This window comes from Sander vitreus, chromosome 4, assembly GCF_031162955.1.
Source record: "Sander vitreus isolate 19-12246 chromosome 4, sanVit1, whole genome shotgun sequence".
Classification (NCBI taxonomy): Eukaryota; Metazoa; Chordata; class Actinopteri; order Perciformes; family Percidae; genus Sander; species Sander vitreus.
Window position 1 is genome coordinate 32,465,867 of NC_135858.1, and position 27,528 is coordinate 32,493,394.

Genomic DNA, 27,528 nt, shown 5'->3' on the forward strand with positions numbered 1-27,528 from the left:
CTCTAACACACTTTTACTCACTAAAAGTAGTTAGTAGATAGGTTTGTGGTCTAATAATGTTAACTATATTTTGTGTTCATCAGGTCCCAGACGGTGCAACAGTAGCGCTGGTCCCTCGGAACACCAAACACATTCACAATGACAACCACGACTACATTGCAGGAGAGAGTGAGTTAACATGATGAACAGTATTATTGGAAAAATTAATCTCCTCATGATGATTGAACTGTCACAAAAATCCTTTATGCTTCTACTAAACTCCTGACTGAATCTTAATAAGCACCTTTCTGTGTGTGTGACATTTTTGCCGTAACCATACCACTCTCATCATTTGTAAAGTAAATCCAGGCAGCATAGATGATTGCATGTGTCTTGCACTGGGAGTATACTATGGCTCATTGTTACTGATTAACGTTCCAACAGCCCGCCCACGGGCCGTCTTCCTTTTTTGTGCGCATCATGCTATTTATACAACTCAAACACTGTCTTGTTACATTGATAAAGTTCCAGTTGATTACATCCAGTTAACTGTTTAGTCCAAACACATTATGACAATTAAAGATATTAACAGACATTTTTTTTTATTTAAAATTTTGCCTTGAACCAATAGGAGATTCCTTGTCTCGTCCACAGGTTACAATAGCCAACGAGTGCCTGTGGCCTTTCTTCTTTTGTTTACAGACTCAGCCAATTGTAGCCGGTTGTGCTGATGACTGATAGTTCGTATAGCCAATGACATTCTGAACATATATGCTGCCTTTCTGAGGTTTTTTACAAGCCAAAACAAGGAAGTGTGTGTGCGAGCTCAGCCCCGACACAGAGCAAGGAAGAGAGTGAGGATAAATACTACAGTTTTAGCCCCGGGGCCCGTTTAATCCCGGGTTTCGATACCCTAAATTCTGAATTCTAAACCCTAAATTAAATGATTTTCCTTATTCATTGCATTTCAGGCAGTCTTTTGCATTGTGTTCATGTTCATATCGCGATGACGATGAAAATACGGTCAACACCACTACAGATGAACATCTAATATCAGCATTATAGACACCACCAGTGACTATTCCTGTAACAACTACTAAGCATATTGACCATACACAGTCCTCCCATATACTAGGTTTTGAACTACTCTATAATCCAATTTTTATTGATACCAGATTTCTTTTATTCAAAGTGAATCTCTATAAATTCCAATAATTGTTTTTGATAATAAAATGTGACAATGTGAGCTTTCTGTATAATTGATGGTGAAGCAGGGCTCCACTGGTCAGTAAATTATACCAAATAAAGCTTTTTGAAACATTGACCTGTGCAGAGACTCCAATGCTGGAGGATGCAGATGAAGGTGGAGTGAGGCTGTGGCATCTGGTGAAAGCCAGCGAGGAGCCTGAGCTGCCCAAACACCGCAGAGGCAGCCTGAGGGAGAAAGAGAGGGCCAAGGCCATCCCTGAGATCTACTTGACCCGCCTGCTGTCCATGAAGGTATATACACACACACACACACACACACACACACACACACACACACACACACACAGCCACAGACACCGACACAGAGACACACACACACACACACACACACACACACACACACAGACGACATGTTGCTAAAATGGTCCAACACACACAAGTCATATAATATATATATAATGCTGATAATTGTGATTTGTTACACAACTTTGATGAATACTCGATTCTGATTGGTCTATCACGCTTTTTTACGGTCTGTTAATTCTGTTCAGTAGACATTTGCTGAAATACGGATAATGTCAAATAAATATATATTTTGTGTCAAATTATTGATTTATTTAGTAAGTTATGTTAGCCGTGTAATAAGCAGGATAAGCCTTTAAGACAATGACTGATAGAGGAGCATCAACATATTTACTGGACGTAGCTGGAATTCTCAGTCCAGCACAACGCACCAGGCTTAGGAAACTCAGATCAAACTAGGCGGTGCTGATCAAATATGAATCAAGATTCTGTTACTGTGGGATCACGTGACCAGCACCCGCTATGGTCGCAAGAGACTAGAGCTCCTGCACTCACCTCCGCATTTCATTAAATAACCAGGTCTATTACGTTTTCTTCGATGCCAAATCGTTTTGTCTGTTATCACGGTGACTCAGTGAAACGCCTGCAGGCATGAAAAAGCAGGTCTCGTTGTCGCCTAAACTATCTACTCCTTCAGAGAAATCTGATAGCATGGCAGCGGCTAACGGAGCAACTGATGATAACACGATCCCTGACATGGAGGACTTAATCACTCAGGTCTTGGAAAAGCAACTAAGTATGCTTGAATCAGTGATCTACAACACAGTGAAGGGAGTGTTAGCGGAAATGAATGCCTCGCAGCAACACATCGGGGCAGAACATGAGATGCAGGAAATTATGGTATGTGAGCCGGAGCAATCTGACTGCGTCACATTCACGATCCAGCGGCTTCGGAAGGAACACACCACGAGCTACACGCTGAACACAACTCGGACTCGTTTGTCCGCCTGGCCGCCCTGGGAGCGATCCACGGAGGGAGAGAGTTCGCCTTCGCTGCAGCCGCGGAGCCGGGCGTTTTCTGTCTGGAATTGGAATTGGATGTGGACGGCGGCGCCGCGGACTGTTCGCCGACAGAGGAACCGGAGGACGGCGGTGGGACTTCGCGTTCGGTGCTGGGGCCGAGACCGGAGGACTCAGCACCTGTGGACTAACGGTATCTGGGCTACTGAACCGAGTTTGACTGGAGGACACTGTGTGTAGGTTTTGGAACCAACCTTTGAAGGAACATTTAACCAGACTGTAAGAAATTATTAATGCTAGCTACTCAGTCTACAGTTTATGTTTTGTGGACATTTAACCGTGCTGAAAAGAACATGATAAATCCTGAGGACACGGTATGTAAGTTTCGGAGCCAAGCTTTAAAGGGACACGAGGGATGCGGACTTTTCAGCTCATAGTCTGCTTGTTGCTCCAACTAGACTGGTGTGTTTTTCACATAGCCTATTTCAGAACTTAATAGCTGGTTGAGACCTAGTTCTAAGGTGTTTATAACATTGTTCATGTTTAACATAGGAATTCACTAGACCTGTTTCAATTAACCGGTGACTTAAGACAGGAGGTGCAGTTTTGAGGTGCAGTTTTGAGCTGGAGTTTTGCGCGAACTGCGTTTGATGTGGTCACGCATCTTACAGATAGGGGAAGGGGTCTGCAGTCGCAGAGGGTTAGGGGATTTATTTTATTTTCTAGCTTTAGAAAAGCTTTATAGCTTTCAATCCTTTCAGTCAACATTAGGGGGCTAAACGGGCCGATCAAACGAGCTAAATTCCTATTTCTCGCCTTAAATATTTCAGAAACACATTTAGTGTCCTGTTTAGCTGTAGTTTAAAAAAAAAAAAACCTGCCATAATTTTTTGTCTGCTTTAAAATGGACCAAATAGCTCAGCGCTATGTTGTTTCGTTGCTCTGATTAGTTGTAGGTCTATCCAGTTGCGTGCAGAGAGGCATTTTGGTCTGCATCACAGCCCTTTGGAAAATGAACTGAGAGGTTCCAGAATAATACGCATTTGCGAATGAGTCTAGCGATGCCAGGCTACTGTAGCCTAGTTTATTTTATAAACATTGCTACCTAATTATTTATACAACCATTGCATGACTTTTTATGGGCAAAATTGTTTTACAATATTTCATAAAGTTTTTATTTAGCTGTATGATTTTGGTACACAATGGGAATCCATGTATCCAACTGCATATATACGATAAACAGAGGAAACACAGGTACACACTCCTCCTCTCTGTAATGTGTACGTTGTTGCACAGCAGCAAACAATCCTCTGTACTGAATCATTTTCACTTCTTTCTCCGTTTACTTCAGGGTACATTGCAGAAGTTTGTAGACGATCTGTTCACAGTGATCCTCAGCACCAGTCGTCCTGTACCGCTGGCTGTCAAATACTTCTTTGATCTGCTGGACGACCAGGCGGGACAACACGGCATCTCCGACCCAGAGACTATACACATTTGGAAGACCAACAGGTACAGTATAGACTCACACAAACAGACATGAGGGGATGACACAGAAAGGGGGACTCAAGTCTGAGACTCGGACTTGAGTCACACTTAATTCGCACAAACAGCTGACTTCAGACTTGACTTGCGACTCAACCCAAAAGACTTCAGACTTGACCCGGACTCGAGCTTCGAGACTCGTCAAAAACCTGTTCATGCAATTATTGCTTTTTAAATCTAAATTCATAGGCTATGCCTATGTGCGCGCACTCGCATATAAAAAAAATGCATTGACGATGGTGACACCAAGTCCTCCCGGAGTTGTGCCTTTTGTCATTAGTTTTGCTTTCAATAACTTTGTAAACAGTGGCAGTAAGCGAACAGCTACATGCAGGTGTGTGGCATCAAGATAAATGATGCCGGATCAACAACATCAAACTTCATCAGGCATCTCAAAACGCATCCAGATAGGTCAGTCACTTGCTAATGTGAAAGAGACGTTAAATTTAGCATATATCGCCGAGATCACGTGACCGACGACCGCAATGGCTGCCCAGGGCTAAAACGCCGTACTCACCTCCGTATTTTCATCGAAAAACCAGGTCTATTCCTTCTTCTTTGACGTCAGTCGTTTTTATTTGTCGACACAGTGACTCAGTGGAATGCCAGCAGGAGCAAAAAAGCAGGTCTCGTTGCCGTTTACCCGGACTAATGCTACCTGGAGTACTGTACAAGTAAGAGAGCACTGTATGTACGTTTTGGGACCAAGTTTTAAAGGGACATTTACTTAGGCTGGAAAACATGATGAATGCGGACTATTCAGTTTATAACCTATGTCTATTACTCTTACTAGGCTGGTGTGTTTTTTTTGTTTTTTTTGTTGGGGGGGCTAGAGTTGTGCGCAAGCTGCGTTTGATGCGGTCACGTATCTTACAGACAAGGGAGGGGGTCTGCGGTCTCAGAGGGTTAGGGGATTTATTTTATTTTTTATGTTTTTACCACACTTTGCTTATATCTAAATATACATGTATACATTTTGAAGATGGCTGAGCTTTCAATCCTTTCAGTCAACATCAGGGGGCTAAACGGGCCGATCAAACGAGCTAGATTCCTGGACTATTTAAGAAGAAAAAACATAGATGTGGCGCTTATACAAGAGTCACATTTACATAAAAGAGATGTAAATTGTCTACAAAATAAATACTTCGAGGTTGTTGCCTCATCTAGTGACGACACCAAAACCAAGGGATCCATTGTGTTGCAAATGCGCACTCACCGTAAGACAAAAGCAGTAAAGACTTATCACGCAGGATATCTTATATATGTACCACGATAAAGAGTAGAAAAATAGCCTTTGTTTCAGTATATGCACCGTCTACATATGATGATAGTTTTTTCCCGCGCCTAACCAATGAATTGCTCTCTCTCAATGAATACTAATTATAGGGGGAGACATGAATGCAGTACTAGATTTAAATCAGGATAGATCAGGGCTCAATCACACAACGGCCCAGAAACGTATATCAGACATGTTTAGAGCAGTTGTGGAATCCCACCATCTAAAGGCAGCTACACACCGGGCCAATAATCGGCCGTTGGACAGTCTGGCGAGGTCAGTGACTCGAGTCTGTTCCGTGTGTTCCGTGCCGTCGTCCGTTGGAGGAGCTGTCAGCCTTCATTTTGGCCGACCTGACAGGGTAGTCGGGACTCACCCGGAAATGGCAAGCAGCATGACTGTGACTAAGCCTCTCAAAATCTGACTAAAATCTTTTAAACTGACCGTTGTCGATCTGAAATGAAGACAGATTTAGCAACTGCATGGCCTATTTCTCGCTTAAAATGTTTTCAGAAACATGTTTCGGTGAACTATTTTAATACAATATGAGATCGTATTGTGAATGAGTCACCATTAATGGCCGGTTGAAAAATCCAAAATCCGGAAGCAGCAGCCAGACTCACGTGACGCGTTCGTCCAATCAGCTGCCGGTTTTCATTTTTTGGGCAACAATACAGATTAGCGTGGCCTGCTGTTATGGAGACGTATTATGTCTCGTCGCTTTGGTGTGTTTCGAGGCAATTTTTTTACCAACTGATTAGTCCAACTGCCTTTTCTGCTAACGGTCGGCCGTCTGGTTGGTCTGTAACGGCCTTTACAGATATATGGAGGATGCACAACCCTACTAGCAAAGAATACACCTTTTTTTCCACACGCCACCTCACAGGCTTTGATTCTTTCTTTTTTTTAAGATCAATTTTGTATTGCTTTTTTAACTTTAAACATACAGAACAAAGAAACACAAATTGAATAGGAACACAAACCCTCTCCCACCCCCACCCTCTGTGGTCTAGAGGAAAACAAAACAAACAAAGAAACAGAAATCACACCTTGCCTAATCTCTCTCCCCTAGTTCTTGAGGCGCTGAGGTCATTAGGTCTGATATTTGTGCTGCTGCATTTTTCCATAGGTTGATAGTCGATGATTTGGCTTTGTTAATCCTTGCTGTAGAGAGCTCAAGCATAACTATGTCCAGAAAATACGCCAACCACTGTTTAAAGTAAATGGGGGGGGGGAGCCAGCGTTGAGCTATCATTTTCTTAGTTGCAGTTGAGCCGGCTAGCCAAATTTTCCTCTGTCTCCCAAGCATGTGTAATTTAGAGTCGTCATTAAGTAACAAAACAATCGGGTCAGTAGGAATCCGACATCCTATCACATCAGATATTATTGATGTTGTTTTATTCCAGAACTCATGAAGACAGATTCAGCAACTGCATAGCCTATTTCTCGCTTAAAATGTTTTCAGAAACACATTTCATATTGTACTAACTATTTTAGTACAATATGAGATCGTATTCTGAACAAGTCGCCATGACAGTCTGTCTTTGAATTTCCAGAGAAACAAGACCCACGTGACGCGTTCGTCCAATCAGCTGCCGGTTTTCATTTTTGGGCGACAATACAGATTAGCTTAGTTGAGCCGGCTAGCCAAATTTTCTTCTGTCTCCTAAGCAGGTGTAATTTAGAGTCATCATTAGTTCTCCTATAGATACTTGCATCAGTTTAGCATAAATCCTGGACACCAATCCTCTCACAGGAAAATCAACAAACCATTTAATGACTGGGTGTGCCTCAAGACTGTTTCCCCATGGCACTCCATAGCATTTTAGGGCTGAGATAAAGGTAGAAAGATGTCCTGGGGACCTTAAAACTAGCTCTCAGGTCCTCAAAACTCAACATACCTTTCTCATCGACTAGCTGGTCTAAAGTATAAATACCTCTGTCACTCCACTGGTTACAAGCAAAGGGTTTGTTCCCAGACAATAAGTGTGCGTTGTGTCATATTGAGGTATTCAAATGCCACTTATTGGTATAGCGTAGTTGCTCCTCTTACCTGTTTAAAGTTGGTCAATGTGTTGGTGATAATAGGGCCATAGGCTAACATACACTTCTTTGGACACACACCTGCAAAGGCAAGGTCTTGCAGTCTTAGACTTCCAGTGATATTTTGCTCTATTTCTCTCCATGGAACTGTAGATGAAGGGTCCATCCACACTCTGAGGGCCCGTACACTTTAAGGTTGGGGAGGGCCAGGCCTCCCATGTTTGTGGTACGTTGCAGGGTAGAGTATTTTAGTCTAGGTTGTTTATTATTCCAAATATATTGCCGAATTACGGTATCAAGTTTCTTCCAGAAATTTATTGGTGGGGGTAAGGGGATCATTGTACTTAAGAAATTCACACGAGGAACTATGTTAATTTTAACAACAGCAATCCTGGACCGTAGCGATGCCGGCAGCGCAGACCAATTGGCCAGATCCCTTTGAACACTACTTAATATAGTTTCATAGTTGTCCTGGACCGCATTGATTATACTTTGTGCTCCAGTGAGCTTAAGGCAATGTTCCACATGATAGCAATAGAACCAGTAATTCTGTCTGATCACAATGCGCTGATAACCACATTCCGTTGTGATATGTTAGGAGAAAGATCTAGGAGATGGCAATTTAATAATTCCCTTCTCCAGAACACAGCTTTTCATGCAGAATTTAGAACCAAACTGGCTGAATTTATATCAATTAATACCGACTCAGTTTCTGACCCTGCATGTACATGGCAGTAGGGCTGCACGATATTCTGTTTCATCGTCTACATCGCAATATGCGCATGCGCGATAGTCGCATCGCAGGACGTTGCGATGTTGACACTACAACTTCTTTGCTGCTTGATAAAAAGTAAACTTTCACCATTCTCCTTTTCCATGATTGTTACCGGCCGACCCTTCCCCTTTAAGACAGGTGGTCATGTGACGTAACGTTAGTCCGACGGGGGAGGGGGGGTTGTTATGGGAAGTGAGGCATGCAGGCTCTGCATGCACAGCAAACCAACAATCATGATTAATTTTAATCAGTTTATCAAACAACCAAAGCAGGCCCCGCTAGTCGACCACAACCTGAAATTTAGAGGAAGCAACATGCATTATTAATATCATTCACTTTAGCCTGGATTGATATTATATGAATACAATGGTGTCATGTCAGTCAACCAGTGTATTTCTTCCTAATTTCCCTCTCCAAAATCACTTCAGAAGAGTAATCACAGCGCTTACTTGCTTTGGTTTTTGTAAAGCATTAAAGTTCAACAAAGACTGGTTCACATAAGAACATTTCCTTTTTCATTTTCTTTGTAGATGCACTCCCCTACAAAATCACCCCAGTAGTTGAGAATGATTTAGTATTTCTAAATAGGGCTATTTATGTCCTCTTGTAAAAAAAATTGTCTTTTTTTCATATCGCAATATATATCGCAGGGGGAAAAAATATCGCAATGTAAGTTTTTTCCAATATCGTGCAGGCCTACATGGCAGGCAACTAAAGGATTTATTAGAGATTTCACATCGCGGTCAACTTGAAGAGGAAAAGAGAGGCAAATATTGCAGACTTTGAAGAACACTGTAAATCGTTAGAGCAGTCTCTTAAGACTTGTTTTTCTAAATCTACTCATACTCTTCTAGTCACAAGTTGAACAGAGCTGAATGATCTGCTAAGAAGGAGAGCTGAGTTCATAATGCACAGAGTGAGGCAAAATTACTATTTTAATGGCTGTAAACCAAGCAAATTGCTGAACTGATACTAAGCTTTATTCCAAAGTCTTGGCTCTCCGCCTAAAGTGATTTATCAAGAAGCTAGTCCACCCCGACCAATCAGGTTTTATACCCAAGCGTCATGCTGCAGACAATGTACGCAGACTATTTCATATAATAGAAGAAGCCAAAAACCTTCCAACTCAGCAGTTTTATCAGTGGACGCGGAAAAGGTTTTTAACCGCCTAGAGTGGAACTACTTGTGGCAAGTAATGGAGAGGCTTGGTTTGGGGGCCAAATTCATTGACATGGTGTATACTTTATATGCGAATCCCACAGCCATAGTCTCAACCAATGGCTTGCACTCTCAGCCATTTCCCATTGAGCGGGGCTCGCGACAGGGATGCCCGCTCTCCCCCATGCTGTTTGCAATCTCTCTTGAACCGTTAGCCCAAGCCATAAGGCAAAATAAAATCTGTAATGTCCAGATTAAATCTAATAGCAGCTCAATATCATTATTTGCAGACGATATTTTGTTGTCTATTTCTGATCTTTTCCAAAAATTCTTAAGATCTTCAACAAATTTGGCTCAATCTCCGGATATAAAATTAACTGGAATAAATCAAATCTTATTTTATTGAATAACAGGCATATGGCATCACCCATTAGTGTTACAATACCAACCCAAAGCAAAATTACATATTTGGGCATCACCATACATGCATCCCTACAGCGAGTTGTCCAGGACAACTATGAAACTATATTAAGTAGTGTTGAAAGGGATCTGGCCAATTGGTCTGCGCTGCCGGCATCACTACACTCCAGGATTGCTGTTGTTAAAATAAACATAGTTCCTCGTGTGAATTTCTTAAGTACAATGATCCCCTTACCCCCACCGATACATTTCTGGAAGAAACTTGATATCTTAATTTGGCAGTATATTTGGAATAATAAACAACATACTAACCCTAATAAATAAAATACTCTACCCTGCAACGTACCACAAACACGGGAGGCTTGGCCCTCCCCAACCTTAAAGTGTATCACAGAGCCTTTCAGCTACGGGCCCTCAGAGTGTAGATGGACCCCTCATCTACAGTCCCATGGAGAGAAATAGAGCAAAACCTCACTGGAAGTCTAAGACTGCAAGACATTGTCTTGTCCAAAAAAAGTGTATGCTAGCCTATGGCCCTATTATAACCAACACATTGACCAACTTTAAACAGGTAGAAGGAGCAACTACCCTACACCAATATGTGCCATTTGAACACCCCAATTTGGCACAATACACACTTAATGTCTGGTAATAAACCCTTTGCTTGTAAGCAGTGGAATGAAGAGGTATTTATACTTTAGACCAGCTATTCAATGAGAAAGGTATGTTGAGTTTTGAAGACCTGAGAGCTAGTTTGGAGGTCCCCAGGACATCCTTCTTCTTGTATCTTTGCTTAAGATCAGCCCTAAAATGCTATGGAGTGCCATGGGTCATGCGTCTTGAGGCGCACCCAGTCATTAAATGGTTTGTTGATTTTCCGGTGAGAGGATTAGTATCCAAGATCTATGCTAAACTGATCCATCGGAGAACTCCCAATAGGAGAACTCCCAATAGCAAGAAAATCGGAGAGAGAGCTGAGCCCTGAGGGGAACGCAATTAATTGGGAGACAGTTTGGGACAACATTTTCCATTGTTCCAAGAACCCAAATCACCAGTATATCCATTTCAACATATGCCATAGGACATATTGGACTCCTCAGAAGAGATACGTCTCCAAAGTCATTCCCACTCCCTATTGCACGTTCTGTCAACCTGAACAAACTGCAACTTTCCTGCATATGGTCTGGGAGTGTGAACAGGTGCAAGAGTTCTGGAATAAAACATCAATAATATCTGATGTGATAGGATGTTGAATTCCTACTGACCTGATTGTTTTGTTACTTAAAGATGACTCTAAATTACACCTGCTTAGGAGACAGAAGAAAATTTGGCTAGCCGGCTCAACTAAGCTAATCTGTATTGTCGCCCAAAAATGAAAACCGGCAGCTGATTGGACGAACGCGTCACGTGGGTCTTGTTTCTCTGGAAATTCAAAGACAGACTGTCATGGCGGCTTGTTCAGAATACGATCTCATATTGTACTAAAATAGTTCACCGAAATGTGTTTCTGAAAACATTTTAAGCGAGAACTAGGCTATGCAGTTGCTGAATCTGTCTTCGTTTCAGATCAACAAAGGTCAGTTTAAAAGATTTTCGTCAGATTTTGAGAGACTGTAGTCACGCTCATTCCGCTCCCCGTTTCCTGGTTAGCACTCTACCAATCAGATGGGTCATTTGCATCCGACTGCCGGCAGTGCCCGCCCCGCCGATTATACGTGTCAAATCGGCCAAAATGAAGGACAATGGCCCCTTGGACGGACGATGGCATGGAACACACCGAACAGACTCGAGTCACTTACTTTGCCAGACTGTCCAACGGCCGATTATCGGCTCTGTGTATCCACACCTTAAAACAGTGGTTGGCGTATTTTCTAGACATAGTTATGCTTGAGCTCTCTACAGCAAGGATTAACAAAGCCAAATCATCGACTATCGACCTATGGAAAAGTATCAGACCTAATGACCTCAGCGTGACAAGAATTAGAGGAGAGTGACTAGGCAAGGTGTGATTTCTGTTTATTTGTTTGTTTTCCTTTCCTCGAGACCGCAGAGGGTGGGGGGTGGGAGAGGGTTTTTGTTCTTGTGTATTTGTTTGTTCTGTATGTTGTAAAAATATAAAAACCAATAAAAAATGTATCTAAAGCAGGTAACAAGCTAACCATCACAAAGTGATGTAAAAATGTAATACATGATGAGGTTGGGCTTTACAGCCAGTTAGTAACACAGACAAACATGTATTCTTTGGTGCAGATACCAAAATGTTGAAAAATACAGTTATGAAATTGAAACAGAGTTCTTAATTTGTGTTTCTTCAGATTGCATTGCAGTAGACCCCATAAAGTTACCCTACAACTGATTTTGATACTGTACTGTTGTAGTGGAAGTTTTTCTTGTTAGCAGCAGGACTGCGTATCAAAAACACCAGATGAAACAAATAAGGACGATTTGAGAATTTAAGAAAGTTTGGTCTTTGAGTATTTATTTACATTTGCAAATGCAGAGAAAACCGTTTCATAGGTACCATAGCACATCTGAAAGGGACTTCTGCTGAAAAAGTTCAGCATGTCTTCATAGTAGAAACTAAGTTAAAGCCACCCCTCTCAAGATATCTTTAGCAGGCCAACAGTTGAAAAAACACCATAAACAGTCGAATCCTTTTACAACCTTCCCTTCTGCTCCTGTTCCTAACTTTAGCCTAAACACCTGTTTATCTCAGAAGACAGAAGGAGACACAGTTCAAATGTTATGGCCCTTTTCACCCTTATCTGCTAAAATTTAAAGTATGAGGGACTGAGGTCAAAAAATAGATTCTACTAGGCTCAAGGTTCATGATGCCAGCTGTTTCTCCTTGGAGTTTCTAAGTTTACACAAAAGAAGAGTATAAGAAAATCTTGTAGAATCTTAAACAATCATGTTAAAATAAAATTCTGCTATTACCCTGTATGGATGGTAGCTACAGGACATGCTTTGAATTCATAAGATTTAACAATACAGTGTTAGGGACAGATCAGATGGCCAGAGACTTGAGACTTGACTTGGACTCGTGGCAAAAGACTTGAGACTTGACTTGAACTTGAGCTCAAAGACTTGAGACTCGACTTGGACTTCCAAAAAATGACTTGTGAACATCTCTGGGATTGTCCAGGAATGTAAAGGGTTAAAAGTAGGGCTGTCAGCATTAACGCGTTAATCGCGATGCGATTAAGGGCCGAGCATAACGCGTTAATTTATTTATTTCTTTTTTTAATTGCATGCCGCCATTTATTAATTTATTTTACACTTCACTCGGCTTCGTGTCGTGCCTAACAGTGCCCTTAGCTGTTCTAAAATCATTAGAATCTAGCTAGGCTACTATTTTGACCCTTTGGGTGCCAACTAACTGCAGACCTGTCACTATAGACGACAAGACATACTATGGTTGGCATGTTCTGAATTGTGCAATGATGACAGATTCACACATTTTTCTTTTGTTTACAGTAAATAAATAATAAACAAATACAAATCTTAAAGTCAAGTTCATAAAGCAACTTTCTTTGCATTCATTTGATTCCCAATCAAGATACACTGGTAATAATTGATTTCCATTGTTAATATGTACAGTCAGGTCCATAAATATTGGGACATCGACACAATTCTAATCTTTTTGGCTCTATACACCACCACAATGGAGTTGAAATGAAACGAACAAGATGTGCTTTAACTGCAGACTTTCAGCTTTAATTTGAGGGTATTTACATCCAAATCAGGTGAACGGTGTAGGAATTACAACAGTTTGTATATGTGCCTCCCACTTTTTAAGGGACCAAAAGTAATGGGACAGATTAACAATCATAAATCAAACTTTCACTTTTTAATACTTGGTTGCAAATCCTTTGCATTCAATTCCAGCCTGAAGTCTGGAGCATAGACATCACCAGGCGCTGGGTTTCATCCCTGGTGATGCTCTGCCAGGCCTCTACTGCAACTGTCTTCAGTTCCTGCTTGTTCTTGGGGCATTTTTCCCTTCAGTTTTGTCTTCAGCAAGTGAAATGCATGCTCAATCGGATTCAGGTCAGGTGATTGACTTGGCCATTGCATAACATTCCACTTCTTTCCCTTAAAAAAACTCTTTGGTTGCTTTTCGCAGTATGCTTGGGTCATTGTCCATCTGCACTGTGAGCGCCGTCAATGAGTTCTGAAGCATTTGGCTGAATATGAGCAGATAATATTGCCCGAAACACTTCAGAATTCATCCTGCTGCTTTTGTCAGCAGTCACATCATCAATAAATACAAGAGAACCAGTTCCATTGGCAGCCATACATGCCCACGCCATGACACTACCACCACCATACTTCACTGATGAGGTGGTATGCTTTGGATCATGAGCAGTTCCTTTCCTTCTCCATACTCTTCTCTTCCCATCACTCTGGTACAAGTTGATCTTTGTCTCATCTGTCCATAGGATGTTGTTCCAGAAATGTGAAGGCTTTTTAGATGTTGTTTGGCAAACTCTAATCTGGCCTTCCTGTTTTTGAGGCTCACCAATGGTTTACATCTTGTAGTGAACCCTCTGTATTCACTCTGGTGAAGTCTTCTCTTGATTGTTGACTTTGACACACATACACCTACCTCCTGGAGAGTGTTCTTGATCTGGCCAACTGTTGTGAAGGGTGTTTTCTTCACCAGGGAAAGTATTCTTCGGTCATCCACCACAGTTGTTTTCCGTGGTCTTCCGGGTCTTTTGGTGTTGCTGAGCTCACCGGTGCGTTCTTTCTTTTTAAGAATGTTCCAAACAGTTGATTTGGCCACACCTAATGTTTTTGCTATCTCTCTGATGGGTTTGTTTAGATTTTTCAGCCTAATGATGGCTTGCTTCACTGATAGTGACAGCTCTTTGGATCTCATATTGAGAGTTGACAGCAACAGATTCCAAATGCAAATAGCACACTTGAAATGAACTCTGGACCTTTTATCTGCTCCTTGTAAATGGGATAATGAGGGAATAACACACACCTGGCCATGGAACAGCTGAGCAGCCAATTGTCCCATTACTTTTGGTCCCTTAAAAAGTGGGAGGCACATATACAAACTGTTGTAATTCCTACACCGTTCACCTGATTTGGATGTAAATACCCTCAAATTAAAGCTGAAAGTCTGCAGTTAAAGCACATCTTGTTCGTTTCATTTCAACTCCATTGTGGTGGTGTATAGAGCCAAAAAGATTAGAATTGTGTCGATGTCCCAATATTTATGGACCTGACTGTACTTAAAAACAGTTCTGAAATGCAAAATAATAGAATTTTAATCATGTGATAAAACACGCAATTAACTATAGAAATTCAGCGATTTAATTGCAATTGATTAATCGTTTGACAGCCCTAGTTAAGTGTTTTGTCTGAAAATATATTAGATCTGCTTTACCTCAGGACCACAATTGTATTTAATGTTTAAAATAATGAATTTAAACCACTTCAAAGATTGATGCAAGCTGGATCTTGAAACAACAATAACTTCCTCTGTTTCTCTAGTCTCCCTCTGCGTTTCTGGATCAATATTGTGAAGAACCCTCAGTTTATCTTTGATGTCCAGGCGTCGGACCACGTGGATGCCGTGCTTTCTGTCATTGCCCAGACCTTCATGGACTCCTGCACCATCGCTGAGCACAAGCTGGGACGGGTGAGGCTGGATGGGGGAGGAAGCCAGTAGAAGCTTCAGGCACATTAGAACTGATTCAAAACACTTTCCATTATATGTTTTGTTATTTTAAATAGTTGTGTGTGGTTTTCAGTCTACAGTCACAATTGAAACTGAACTTTGATGCTTCAAAGGGCTCTCAATGATGTTTCAGTTGCAGGTGGCGACTTTACAGCAGTCAGAAATAGAGTTGACATTCAGACAGCAGCCTCCTGTTCCTCCTTCTCTCTTTGCTTCTCATTCCCTCTTTTCTTTGTCAACAGGACTCTCCCATTAACAAGCTGCTGTATGCCCGAGACATCCCCCGCTACAAGCAGATGGTAGAAAGGTTGGTTTGGATTAAAACTTATTCTAAAACAGCTCCTTGGCTAATATGACTAACAATTCACACCAAATATAATTTATGCATTGGAATTTAATTATTTAATGTGGATTAAGTTTATAAAAGATTTATTTTTTAGTATGAAATCAGCTTTCATCAGCTTATTAAAATAACAATGTCTTAAAGCACCCATATTATGCTCATTTTCAGGTTCATAATTGTATTTTAAGGTTGTACCAGAATAAGTTTACATGGTTTAATTTTCAAAAAACACCATATTTTTGTTGTACTGCACAGCTCTCTCTCACTGCTGCAGATCCTCTTTTCAGCTGGTCTCTGTTTTAGCTACAGAGTGAGACCTCTTTTCTTCTTCTTCTTCTGTACTATCTTTGATTGCACTGGCACATGCGCAGTAGCTCAGATGTAGATCATGTCAGCTAGCTAGCTCCATAGACAGTAAAAGAAAGGCTGTTTCTCCAACTTCGGTCAGTTACAAGGCAGGATTAGCTGGGAGACTTCTAAATGAGGGCGCACATGTAAGTACATCCAGCATGGATGGATTTTTTACAAAGTTTGTATGCGTGTGGAAGCACCAGAGATACAGAAGAACACCCCAAATCCCAGAAAAAGTGTTTTTTTCATAATATGGGCACTTTAACAATTGATTTTTCACTCACAAGATAATGTTATACTAATAAATAGTCTAATACTAATAAATACTCCCGTTGATTATAATTGCATTAATAATATTAATGTTATTATTATAATCATTATTGCAGGTACTATGCTGACATCCGGCAGACCATCTCAGCCAGTGACCAGGAGATGAATTCTGCTCTGGCTGAACTGTCCAGGGTGAGTGCAGCCAAACCTCAGAGCCCACAGTACAGAGACATGCAGACACAGAGGTCCACATCTCACCTCAATGCTTTGTGTTTCAGAACTACTCTGGAGAGCTGAACTACCTGGTCGCACTGCACGAGCTTTACAAGTACATCAACAAATACTATGACCAGGTGTGTATATCATTCAGTCAGACTCAACAGTAGAGATGTAACAATATATCATGACACAATATAAAGATGTGATGATCTGCAGAGTGAAGTTGTAAAATGGATAACAAATATAAAAGTAGGTTCTTCTTCAGTCAGGTTTGTTCTTCTGACTTTGGTCGTATCAAACATTGTGACACTGTGGCAGATATTTAAAACATGTAATTGCAAAAGTCTTTGGTTGCCTTTTTGTAATGTGACCGACCAATCATGAAGTTGTTAGATTCTCACAGCCAGGATGAATGTACGAATAATACTTATTCAGGGCTACAGAATAACTTTTTTTACTACGAGTACTGTAGCCCCTAATCCTAAAATTTTAGGGGCACAAGCAGAAAATTTAGGGGCGCACACCTTGAAGCTATGGAAGCATTTAAGGCCCATAACTAAATAAATAAATAAATGCATAAATAAATGTATAATTATATAATTAAATGTCTGAATGTGTATATATTTATACTTTAATTTATACTTTTATCTTATACATTTATATTTTATTTTTATATTTAAATTTATGGAAAGAAGGCACACAATTTAAAATATGTTTATGTTCTTTTTTTAAATGATTATTTTATTCATGGTTTGTTTTTACGACAGGTCAGCCGCAAGTCGGTTTTTAACAGGAGAGCTGTCGATTTTTTTTTTTTTTTTAAATAAAAAGCACTGACGTTTACATTTTTACAGTTTACACTTACATTTTCTTTGAAATAGGCTATAGAAAACAAAAAACTATGGAGTATCTGCACTCGGGTGAGAATAGTTAAACAGCAGCTATTCGGTTGTTCTCTCCCATAGCAAGTAAGTTGTGGGTTGAGTGGGTCAGACTCCGAGCTTACACCCTGGAAGGTGGGGTTCGTGTCTCAACAAGAATGGAATTGATTTTTAGTTTTACTCTTAGTTGATGTGTTATTTTTGCAGTTAGGTTTAGGAAAGAAAACTGGCTGCAAATAGCGTTATTGTTTGCTTCTGTAGCCTAAGTCAGTTGCATATGCAAAAAAATGCAACGGACCTGTGGCGAAAAGTTGAGACCAACTTTTAGAGAAACACAACCCCACGTCACGCTGCGGTGACCAATCATGTAACCGGTGATCAGACTTGTCAGTCAGTTTTGAGGCGCTGTGAGAGTCCCGTACAGTAAACAGGAAACATCACTGCCTCTATCGCTGCCACAAGAAAGTTTTAAAACACAAGCACAAGTTTGTGTAACAGCTGAATGTTTGCCAAACAACAAAGCACAGTTGATCTGTCTCGCTCATCTCTTTTCTTTCACTCTTTGTCCGTAAAAGTAAGCCGCCTTCAAATGCAGTTGGTACCTTATAGTCTATATCCACAACATGTTTTGAAGCAAATTTGGATCGTGTAACAAGGCAGGCCTGCTTGGTTCTTTCGGGGAATGATTGTCAAGATTTACAAAGAATATGTTTACTGTGTTGGCCCACTTCAACCCCTGGTGTTTTTGCTAAATCTAAGTTATGTAAACTCCCTCAGCCATTCCTGTCGTAAACAGGCCTCCTCCTCGTTTTTCAACAAAAAATTTAAATTTTTGTCAAATTTGCAGGTTGCACATGTGCGAATAGTTGTAAAAAATACTTGCACTGTCTTAACAAATGGTTGGTTGCAGTCTGGAGCCCTGCTTGCATTTGTTTCGGAAGCCTTTCCACCTTCTATGCTTATTTTTGAATCAGAAAAAACAGAGGAAATACAACTACTACTTTTTTCTGTCAGTTTTAAAAGATTGGTAATGGTGGTTTGTGTGTTTCTTTCAGTATTTCTGCTTACGGGAATGGTACAACTTATTTGTGTGTTTGTCACATCTCTTTTCCTCCTCTTAACCTCTCTCTCTCTCCACCCATCCTTGTGCCATCTTCTTCTCATCAGATCATCACAGCGCTGGAGGAGGACCCCACAGCCCAGAAGATGCAGCTTGGCTACAGACTACAGCAAATCGCAGCCGCTGTGGAGAATAAAGTCACGGACTTGTGACCGAGGAAACACCCACCAGAGCTATGGCCTTCGAGGAGGCAAAGAGTGGGACACTTAAACCCTGCAGGTTGAACTGAAAAGCAGAAAGCAACCGACAGACAAATTGGAAGACAGTACCAACCTTTGTTTTAGGAGGAAGGTTTGGAGTCAAGGAGCTGTGAGTTTTTTTAAGAAACTTTTCAGAAGTATCGGAAGATTCAGCTTAGCATTGAAGTTCACATCCCAGCACCTTCAGTCATTTGTTGGTGTTGGCTGAGGATGCATCAGTGACTTTAGTCTGAGCTCTCTGTAGAAGCAGGGCACTGAACAAATCTGGACAAAGAAAGTGTAAAAGACACCAGTCAGGCCTGCTGTCCCTCTATTAACTTTATAAAGAGACATTTGGAGGAAGAACATTGTGTTTTATCCAGGGTACACAATTAGTGTCTGGTAGATTTGCTTTCTCACCAGCCAAAAAAACAATAGTAATCTATTGAGTGTCTGGTAAAATTTGAACAGTCACTAGCCATTTGGATGGTGAACAAAAAAGTAAATTTTGCACCCTGGTTTAATTGCTACAGAACAGCGCTGGACTTAAAACTTAACAATCTTATAAAGCAGCTGTTCCACAGTCAGCTGATCTGACTAAAGACTGATTACATTTTCCCTTGAGTGAATTTTATAAAGCGGTACCTTTTATGCCTTGTGTGCTTTTCGCTGCTGTCTAGTCAGAAGTTATTTCTGCATGCGTGCGTGTGTGATCCATTTTGCCCTGGTTGTCAATCTACATATTGTATTGTCACATTCCTGGTTTCTAGTACAAAGTATTGAAGTAAGTCGTTATATTTTAGACGTTAAGACAGCAGTATTCACAAAACCGTGATCTGAAATGTCTGTGAATGTTTAAGAATGAAACCTTGATCACAACATTGTTCATAACCCCTTTACACAAAGCCAATCGCTAAGAGTTTAATAAGTCACTGCCACTCTCTACCTCAGCCTACTGTGCTGCATCAGATACTCTTCAGATATTTTTTCAGTGATGTTGTTCATGCAACACTACTATGTACATGTTAACCAGCTACAACTACCAGTACAGTAGTACAGCAAAGATCTGGCCTAACTCTAGCTGGACTCAATTGCAGCAGTACAAACACACATTTTCTTTCCTGTGTGTGATTGGAAATCAGAGCATGCTTGTTTTAATGTACTTATACCCCAACTGAGTGACAGTTTACTCTGATTTTGTTTCTTGCTTTTAAACTTATTCATGCAGATTTGTCTATAGTGTACAAGTCATGGGAAAGATGTTAGAGGAAAAGAAAAACTCCTTCCATAAAAAAACTCCATGAAGTGGATTCTTAGTGTGCACCACAGTGTTTTATTGTGTAAGTCAGTCATATGTCTATTTTGTACATTTTTAACATTCCTTTTGGGATCAATACAAAGTAATCATGGTTCACCTTGTTCCACTCCAAGCTGAGGTGATGGTACGTGTTTTTTGGTATCGACATCATGGTTGGTATACACAAGGTGGCATTGCTTCATGTGCTGAAGCTGTGTATGACATTTTATTTTTGTCAAGTTGATACAGATTATGCGTTGATTATACTACTACTGGTTCAGAAGGTATATTTCATCTTGTGACACTGTTGATTTCAGTTAGAGCACAGAGACATGAGCTCATGTTTGCTGATGTTGTTCTCATTTAAAGGTGGAATCTCTGATTTTAATCCAACACACTTTTTGTCAAATTCAGCGAATTTTCCCACAGTCTGTTTGCTGTTCGTCCATACACAGTCCTGCTCTGTGAATGGGAAACAAGCAAAACAACACTATTCTGTTGGTGCACAGGACATGGGAAAGGCCATGATGTACACTCACCTAAAGGATTATTAGGAACACCCTACTAATACCGTGTTTGACCCCCTTTCGCCTTCAGAACTGCCTTAATTCTTCGTGGCATTGATTCAACAAGGTGCTGGAAGCATTCTTTAGAAATGTTGGCCCATATTGATAGGATAGCATCTTGCAGTTGATGAAGATTTGTGGGATGCACATCCAAGGGCACGAAGCTCCCGTTCCACCACATCCCAAAGATGTTCTATTGGGTTGAGATCTGGTGATTGTGGGGGCCATTTTAGTACAGTGAACTCATTGTCATGTTCAAGAAACCAATTTGAAATGATTCGAGCTTTGTGACATGGTGCATTATCCTGCTGGAAGTAGCCATCAGAGGATGGGTACATGGTGGTCATAAAAGGATGGACATGGTCAGAACAATGCTCAGGTAGGCTGTGGCATTTAAACGATGCCCAATTGGCACTAAGGGGCCTAAAGTGTGCCAAGAAAACATTCCCCACACCATTACACCACCACCACCAGCCTGCACAGTGGTAACAAGGCATGTTTTCAGTCTGTTTACGCCAAATTCTGATTACCATCTGAATGTCTCAACAGAAATCGAGACTCATCAGACCAGGAAACATTTTTCTAGTCTTCAACTGTCCAATTTTGGTGAGCTTGTGCAAATTGTAGCCTCATTTTCCTATTTTTAGTGGAGATGAGTGGTGCCCGGTGGGGTCTTCTGCTGGTGTAGCCCATCCGACTCAAGCTTGTTTGTGTTGTGGCTTCACAAATGCTTTGCTGCATACCTCGGTTGTAACGAGTGGTTATTTGAGTCAAAGTTGATCTTCTATCAGCTGGAATCAGTCGGCCCATTCTCCTCTGACCTCTAGCATCAACAAGGCATTTTCGCCCACAGGACTGCCGCATACTGGATGTTTTTCCTTTTTCAGACCATTCTTTATAAACCCTAGAAATAGTTGTGCGTGAAAATCCCAGTAACTGAGCAGACTGTGAAATACTCATACCAGGCCGTCTGGCACCAACAACCATGCCACACTCAAAGTTGCTTAGATCACCTTTTCATTCCCATTCTGACATTCAGTTTGGAGTTCAGGAGATTGTCTACACCTGGACGACACCCCTAAATGCATTGAAGCAGCTGCCATGTGATTGGTTGATTAGATAATTGCATTAACGAGAAATCTTACAGGTGTTCCTAAAAATCCTTTTAGGTGAGTGTATAAAGAGAACGGTAGTGATGGTAAATCTGGCACATGAAGGAGCACTGATGGGAGTGGGTTATTTGTTTGGGTGTTGAGTTAAAAAATAAACATCTTTCTCCAGAAACAAAGACTCCACCTTTAAATGACAGACTGAGATGGCTTCCTAGGGGTTAGTAGGGCTGGGTATGGTTGGACATTTGTTGACGCTGTTCCTCCTGTCAAACTCTGTTTCCCTTTTTAAATAGTGTCCCCCATAGCACTGCCCTCTGTGGTTAGGGCTGAATTTCGGGTTAATATTTAGGTTATGGCTAGGCACTGCAGAGATAACTGGTTGGGTTCAGGTGAACAAAAGGGGAAACCCAGATCCACAAAGATAATGACTTTGTGCCAACTTTGATACTTGAGTTCGTCAATACTCAAGTCAGTGCTTTAGACACAGTATAGTCTCTACTTTAAAAGTAATGAGGTTTTATACTCAGCCCTAGTCATCAGTGGCCAAAAAAGATGAGTGTTGAAGAGTGTCAGCTGAGCCTAATGCCTAATATGTGTCATTCCCAGGTCCAGGCTCAGCATATCCGAATGTAGCCCGTAGGTTTATTACTACATTACCTAACACATACAAGCAACTAATGAGTCATATGAACAGATGGTTTGTTCTGTCACACAGTCAGTTTAGATAGTGGTGAAAGCTCAGTGATAATAAAGACAAGCCATTTGAGGGAAAACTATAACTGTTATTAGGCTGTATAAATTTGGCAATGTAGAGCAGGCTCTGCAAGGAGCAGTTTTAAGGGTGTTTCTTATTCTGTGTGTTAATATCATTGTACATATTGATTTAAAATGTAACTGTAGTGATTTTACCTGTTTAATAAGAGAATTGATGCTAATTATCACAGATGCTGATGTAATAAAGTATTCTTAAAATTATTTGTTGTGTTTTTCTTTTGAAACACTCACTTGAATCCCTCAAGATGTACATATGTAAGTGTGTGAGTGTATCAGGGCTGCAGTAATAACGGACAGGATGCCTCTGATGGTAAATTATCCGGGGCCAGATCTGGTGCTATGCGTGTTCATGATGCCGGGATCACCATGGAGATCAGGAGGCAGAGTCAATACCTGTTTAATAAATATATGGAATTATCGTTACTAAACTGCAAGAGTATAAAAGCGTAAATACATTCTCACCTGTTCACAGGTTCAAAATATTGGAAGGGATTGTCATTGTGGGTTTAAGTAAAATAAAATGTCATAAAATGTATGTTACAATGACATTACAAAAACAGCTTAATTTTCAATAGGTGGCATTTGTCTTGCCACATTTGTAACAGCGGTAACTGGGGCACAGTGGTGGAATGTAACTAAGTACATTTACTCAAGTACTGTACTAAAGTACACATTGTGGTACTTGTACTTGAGTTTTTTCTTTTCCTGCCACTTTCTACTTCTACTCCACTACATTTCAGAGAGAAATATTGTAGTTTTTACTCCACTGCATTCATCTGACAGCTTTAGTTACAAGTTACTTTACAAATTAAGATTTTTGCACACAAAACACATGTAGTTAATAAAATCTGATGTTTTATTATAAATTAAACTAGCCAATATAGCGACCTACAAGTCCAGCTGAAATGATTAGACCATTAAACACATAACTGTTGGGATTGTTTCCAGTTTCTAAAATGTGAGGATTTTTCTGCATTGAGTACTTTTACTTTTAAGTACATTTCCTGATGATAGCCTACTTACTTACTTTTACTTAAAGGTCAAATATGTAATACTGACAGCTAGTGTTTAAAATAGTTACTGCAGTACAAATTCAAAATACTGGAGAGAGTCGTCTCCCCCGCCCCCTCCAGACTCGAAGTTCACGTTGGTTGCCAGGCTGATACCGGAGCATCCAACAATAGGCTCGTTCGAGATGAACTGCGCCTCGCCTGTAAAGTGGACGAGAGCAGGCGGCAGCAGCTGAAGGCGGTGACAAAAGTCTGCTGTCAAGTCGGACAGTTTCCAGCCAATTTCAGCAGCCTTCAGGCTGAACAGGAAGTGACAGAAACACTGTGGTTCGATTCCGATTTAATAAAATGTTATCAGACCCATATATCAGCTCCTACACAGTCTCCAGTTGTTTTTATTCTGACAGAGTAGCTGTTAAAATGCTCTACATGTGATCTGTTGCTGATTTTAATTAACAGACTGTAGATGATCCGTAATCTGAACAGATTTAGTCTCTCTGACTTCTAAACGTTAACTATCAGCCACACGTGGTTTGTACAGAATAAGCCTTTAAATCAGACAAATAGCAGTTGAATCCCTCCAAATCAAAATCAATAAAAAGTATATATATAACGTCATCATATTGAGTCGATTCTGAACCAATCAGCTGTTAGATCCGGAGGCCGGCATGCCTTTTCCCAGCATGCCCTGGGTCCGCCTGGGTCTTGCAGTCGGTGGAGAGCAACTGCGGCGCCTTGATCTTGTGAGGTTATCGTTGCCCACGTGTGCATGACGTCAGAGCAAGTCGGGATCAAGTTGGATCAAATCAGACACAAATCTAACCGGCATGCATTGGGCGGCGATCGCCGGTGATCGATTCTGCGCAGATCTGGCTCATCTCGAACGAGCCTACTGTTGCTAGACGCTGTCAGTAACCGAGCCGTACCGCCTGTACGATCCGTTCTGCGCATGCGCATAATTACGTAGTAGAAAACTAACGATGTCCCTGTGCGATTTGTACCACGCATGCGTTGAAACACTTTACGACCAAACATCACAACTTTTTTATTAAATCTTTATTATACAATAGTCATAGCTACAAACAATCGAGACTTATCACTGATCCAAAACCGTGTAGCGACGTCGTTGTTGTGTTGTTTATGTTTTTACTTTTAATAATCGTCTGACGTCTTGACTAATAACCATAGACTGTCTATTATTAATGCGATGAAGTGTAAACGTACATAAGTGTCCTTTTGAAGACGGGATGACAGCTCTTCCAGCCACCACTGCTGTATACTACTATAGTAGCTACATGCTAACGGCAGTAAACATGTCATCTTAGCTGGCAATGTTGTTAAATTCTCCCCAATTCCGGGTCACATTCCTGCTGAAACATGTCCGATTGTGTAGTGTTTGGTTCAGAAGCCTGTATCTGCAATTTTTGACGTTAGAAAGTGCTGCTTCATTCCACTACAATCTAACGTTACAATACTCATAGCTAACTATTATAGCTGCATGCTAACGCGACATAGCGGAGCATATATAGCTAGCTATATATGTACGTATGTAGCAGGACTTTGTACCGTAAAAAATCACCAATAAAGGCTTCTAAACCAAATACTAAACAAATACAAATACAGTAAAGTGACCGGAATTTGGGGTGAAATGTCCAGCATTGAGCTACATAATAGTTTGCTAGGAGTTTGCTGGTCTCTCACAGAGATCTCATTTGTAGCCCTGTTTTTACCTGATACTTTCATCGAAGTACAAACACATGAAGTGAGAGGTATACACATGCTTAAACTTTATTTAAAGCATGATTAACCTGAAGCAGGACGGAGTCATGACTTAAAACACCAAAGCAAGGCTTCTAGCTCAGGCTAGCTAGCGTTAGCAAATTACCTTCAAAGTTGCAACGAAATGATGAAACGTAAAATTTGAAGCCTTTATTTAATTTGCTACATGGTGTTGTACTGGATGGCCGGACGAGCCTCCGTACATCATTAACAGATACTTTAGGCAACTCCAGCAAACACCTTCTAAACTTCATCTCTGCCATCATAATGGTCACTGTCTAATGTTTTCTTCTGGTAACCAGAAATGTCCAAACATCCTTACGCCAATGCGTGCATAGAGCTGTGAAGTTTGCCGGTGTTCGCGCAAGCGTAGAACTGATAGGGCAATGTCGTAAAACACGTTGAGTTTCTGCGCATGCGCACAGGCGTTACGGATCGGGTACTGACAGACGCTTGTCTCACATAGCCAGACATAGAGCTCAACAGTCCCGCCCCTCCTCTGAGAGACCTTGGGTTCCGGAAGTAAATTTCCCATTCATTTCTCCCATTGACGTCTGGAAAAATCCGTATATAAAGAGTTTTAGACCATGTCTTAGGCTAACCAGATGGTACGTGACTCATGAGCATACAACGTATAATTTAGAGTAAAAAAAATGAACACAAAATCCCCAAAAAGTAAAAGGTACAAGACCGTATACATCTCGTCATCTCAGAGCGAAGGAACTACTCATCCCATAAACCACCGCGCACCACTGAATAAAGGAAGCTACGTTAGTTTAGCTAACAGCTAATTCGGCTAACCGCTAGCTGAGACAGCATGTAATAACTTTAAAAGACCCTCAAAATAAAACCTGTAAATAACGTTAACATATATAACGGCTGTTACGTCAGCTGTAGACGGCTTTACCCAGTGTTAAGTTTGAGTTAACGTTATTTTAGACCAAATCAAGCTGTCAGCTAGCGGTTAGCCGAATTAGCTATTAGCTAAACTATCGTTAGCTTCCCGGCAGAGACTAACGTCAGAAGCGTGGAACAGATCGTGGTTCGTGCAGTGTCGTAAATCCTCGTGACGGATCGTGCAGGCAGCAGAGATCGGGTACTGACACCCCCAGCATGAGTTCCACCAATCAGAGGCATCACTGTGGGATTGTTCAGGATTGTGGGTAATGAAGTACTTATCCAAGACATCGCGAATAAAAGACATTTATCTCAAAACAAGGGTAGTGCCCCATGATTTGTGGTGTCTATATGAGCATATACAATCGCTGAGTCATGTCGGCATGCTGGTTTTAAGTCTATCATCGATGGTTACGATTTTATGGCTTATACTCCAATTTGTCAATGGAGAAATTGCATTGTATTTTTACTTCCGGAACCCGCTGTGGGCGGGACTGTTGAGCTCTATTACTCCACAGCAGAGCGGAGTAGCAAAAGTTAGATGCTGGCTATATTGACAGTCATAAAAGCCTGTGCTCACGTGGAGCTCTGTACCCAACTGACAGACACGCTTTGTCGGCTTAGAATTACCGTAGGAACTGCTAAAAATACCACTACCTTGCAGTCCTTTTCCACCCGACTGAACACACTTTATTGGCTTAGAATTACGGCAACAATCGCTAAACACACTGCAAACTCAAGGTCCTCTCTTTCCGATTTACAGCCCCCCTCTCTTGGCTTCAAATAACTCTACAGCCGCTGAAAAGGCTACACGTTGTAAACAGCCGTGGTTGCTTGACTGGTCCTCCGGTAACTAGCATGGCGGTGTTGCACCGAAAGCTGTGACCGCAGATGGCGCTGTTACACATCGTCTGCTTGTGCGTGGTAGACAATGGAGGGCGAAGAAGAGCGCCTATGCAAACGGCGTAAACATTAATACATTACATCCACGGATGCAAGCTGTATGATTATTCGAGATTTGTTATTGCTTCCTAAGGAGAAAGAGTAAACGGCTGGTGACCATATTCCACCTCAGGCATAGTAACATATGTTTATCTGAAAGTTAAAAAAATATATGAAGGTACATTTTCTCTGAAATGTTTCTAAACATGTATTTCTTTGTGACTGCATGCACAAGTTACATTTGTAATAACCTACCTAAAAATAATCATATTGTACTGTTAAGAAAAGAACCAGGAAGAAAGAAAATGGACCAGCACATTGGGTAAGCTGTCAGAATGTGTGACCTCACTGTAACTGCTTAATAA

General features: G+C 41.1%; 1 protein-coding gene across 5 annotated transcripts in view; it reads left to right on the forward strand.

Annotated features, from left to right (window-relative positions):
• Nucleotides 1-19,220, forward strand: part of plxnb1b (plexin b1b) — a 182,275-nt gene extending 163,055 nt beyond the window's left edge. For all 5 annotated transcript variants that reach the window (XM_078249371.1, XM_078249370.1, XM_078249369.1 and 2 more), the window contains 8 exons: nucleotides 84-168; nucleotides 1,313-1,479; nucleotides 3,863-4,023; nucleotides 15,237-15,384; nucleotides 15,666-15,730; nucleotides 16,504-16,579; nucleotides 16,666-16,740; nucleotides 18,655-19,220. In XM_078249371.1, the coding sequence (XP_078105497.1) occupies nucleotides 84-168; nucleotides 1,313-1,479; nucleotides 3,863-4,023; nucleotides 15,237-15,384; nucleotides 15,666-15,730; nucleotides 16,504-16,579; nucleotides 16,666-16,740; nucleotides 18,655-18,759 (882 nt within the window). In that variant the 3' untranslated portion in view covers nucleotides 18,760-19,220. The remainder of the gene's footprint in view (nucleotides 1-83; nucleotides 169-1,312; nucleotides 1,480-3,862; nucleotides 4,024-15,236; nucleotides 15,385-15,665; nucleotides 15,731-16,503; nucleotides 16,580-16,665; nucleotides 16,741-18,654) is intronic.
• Nucleotides 19,221-27,528: the final 8,308 nt, after the last annotated feature.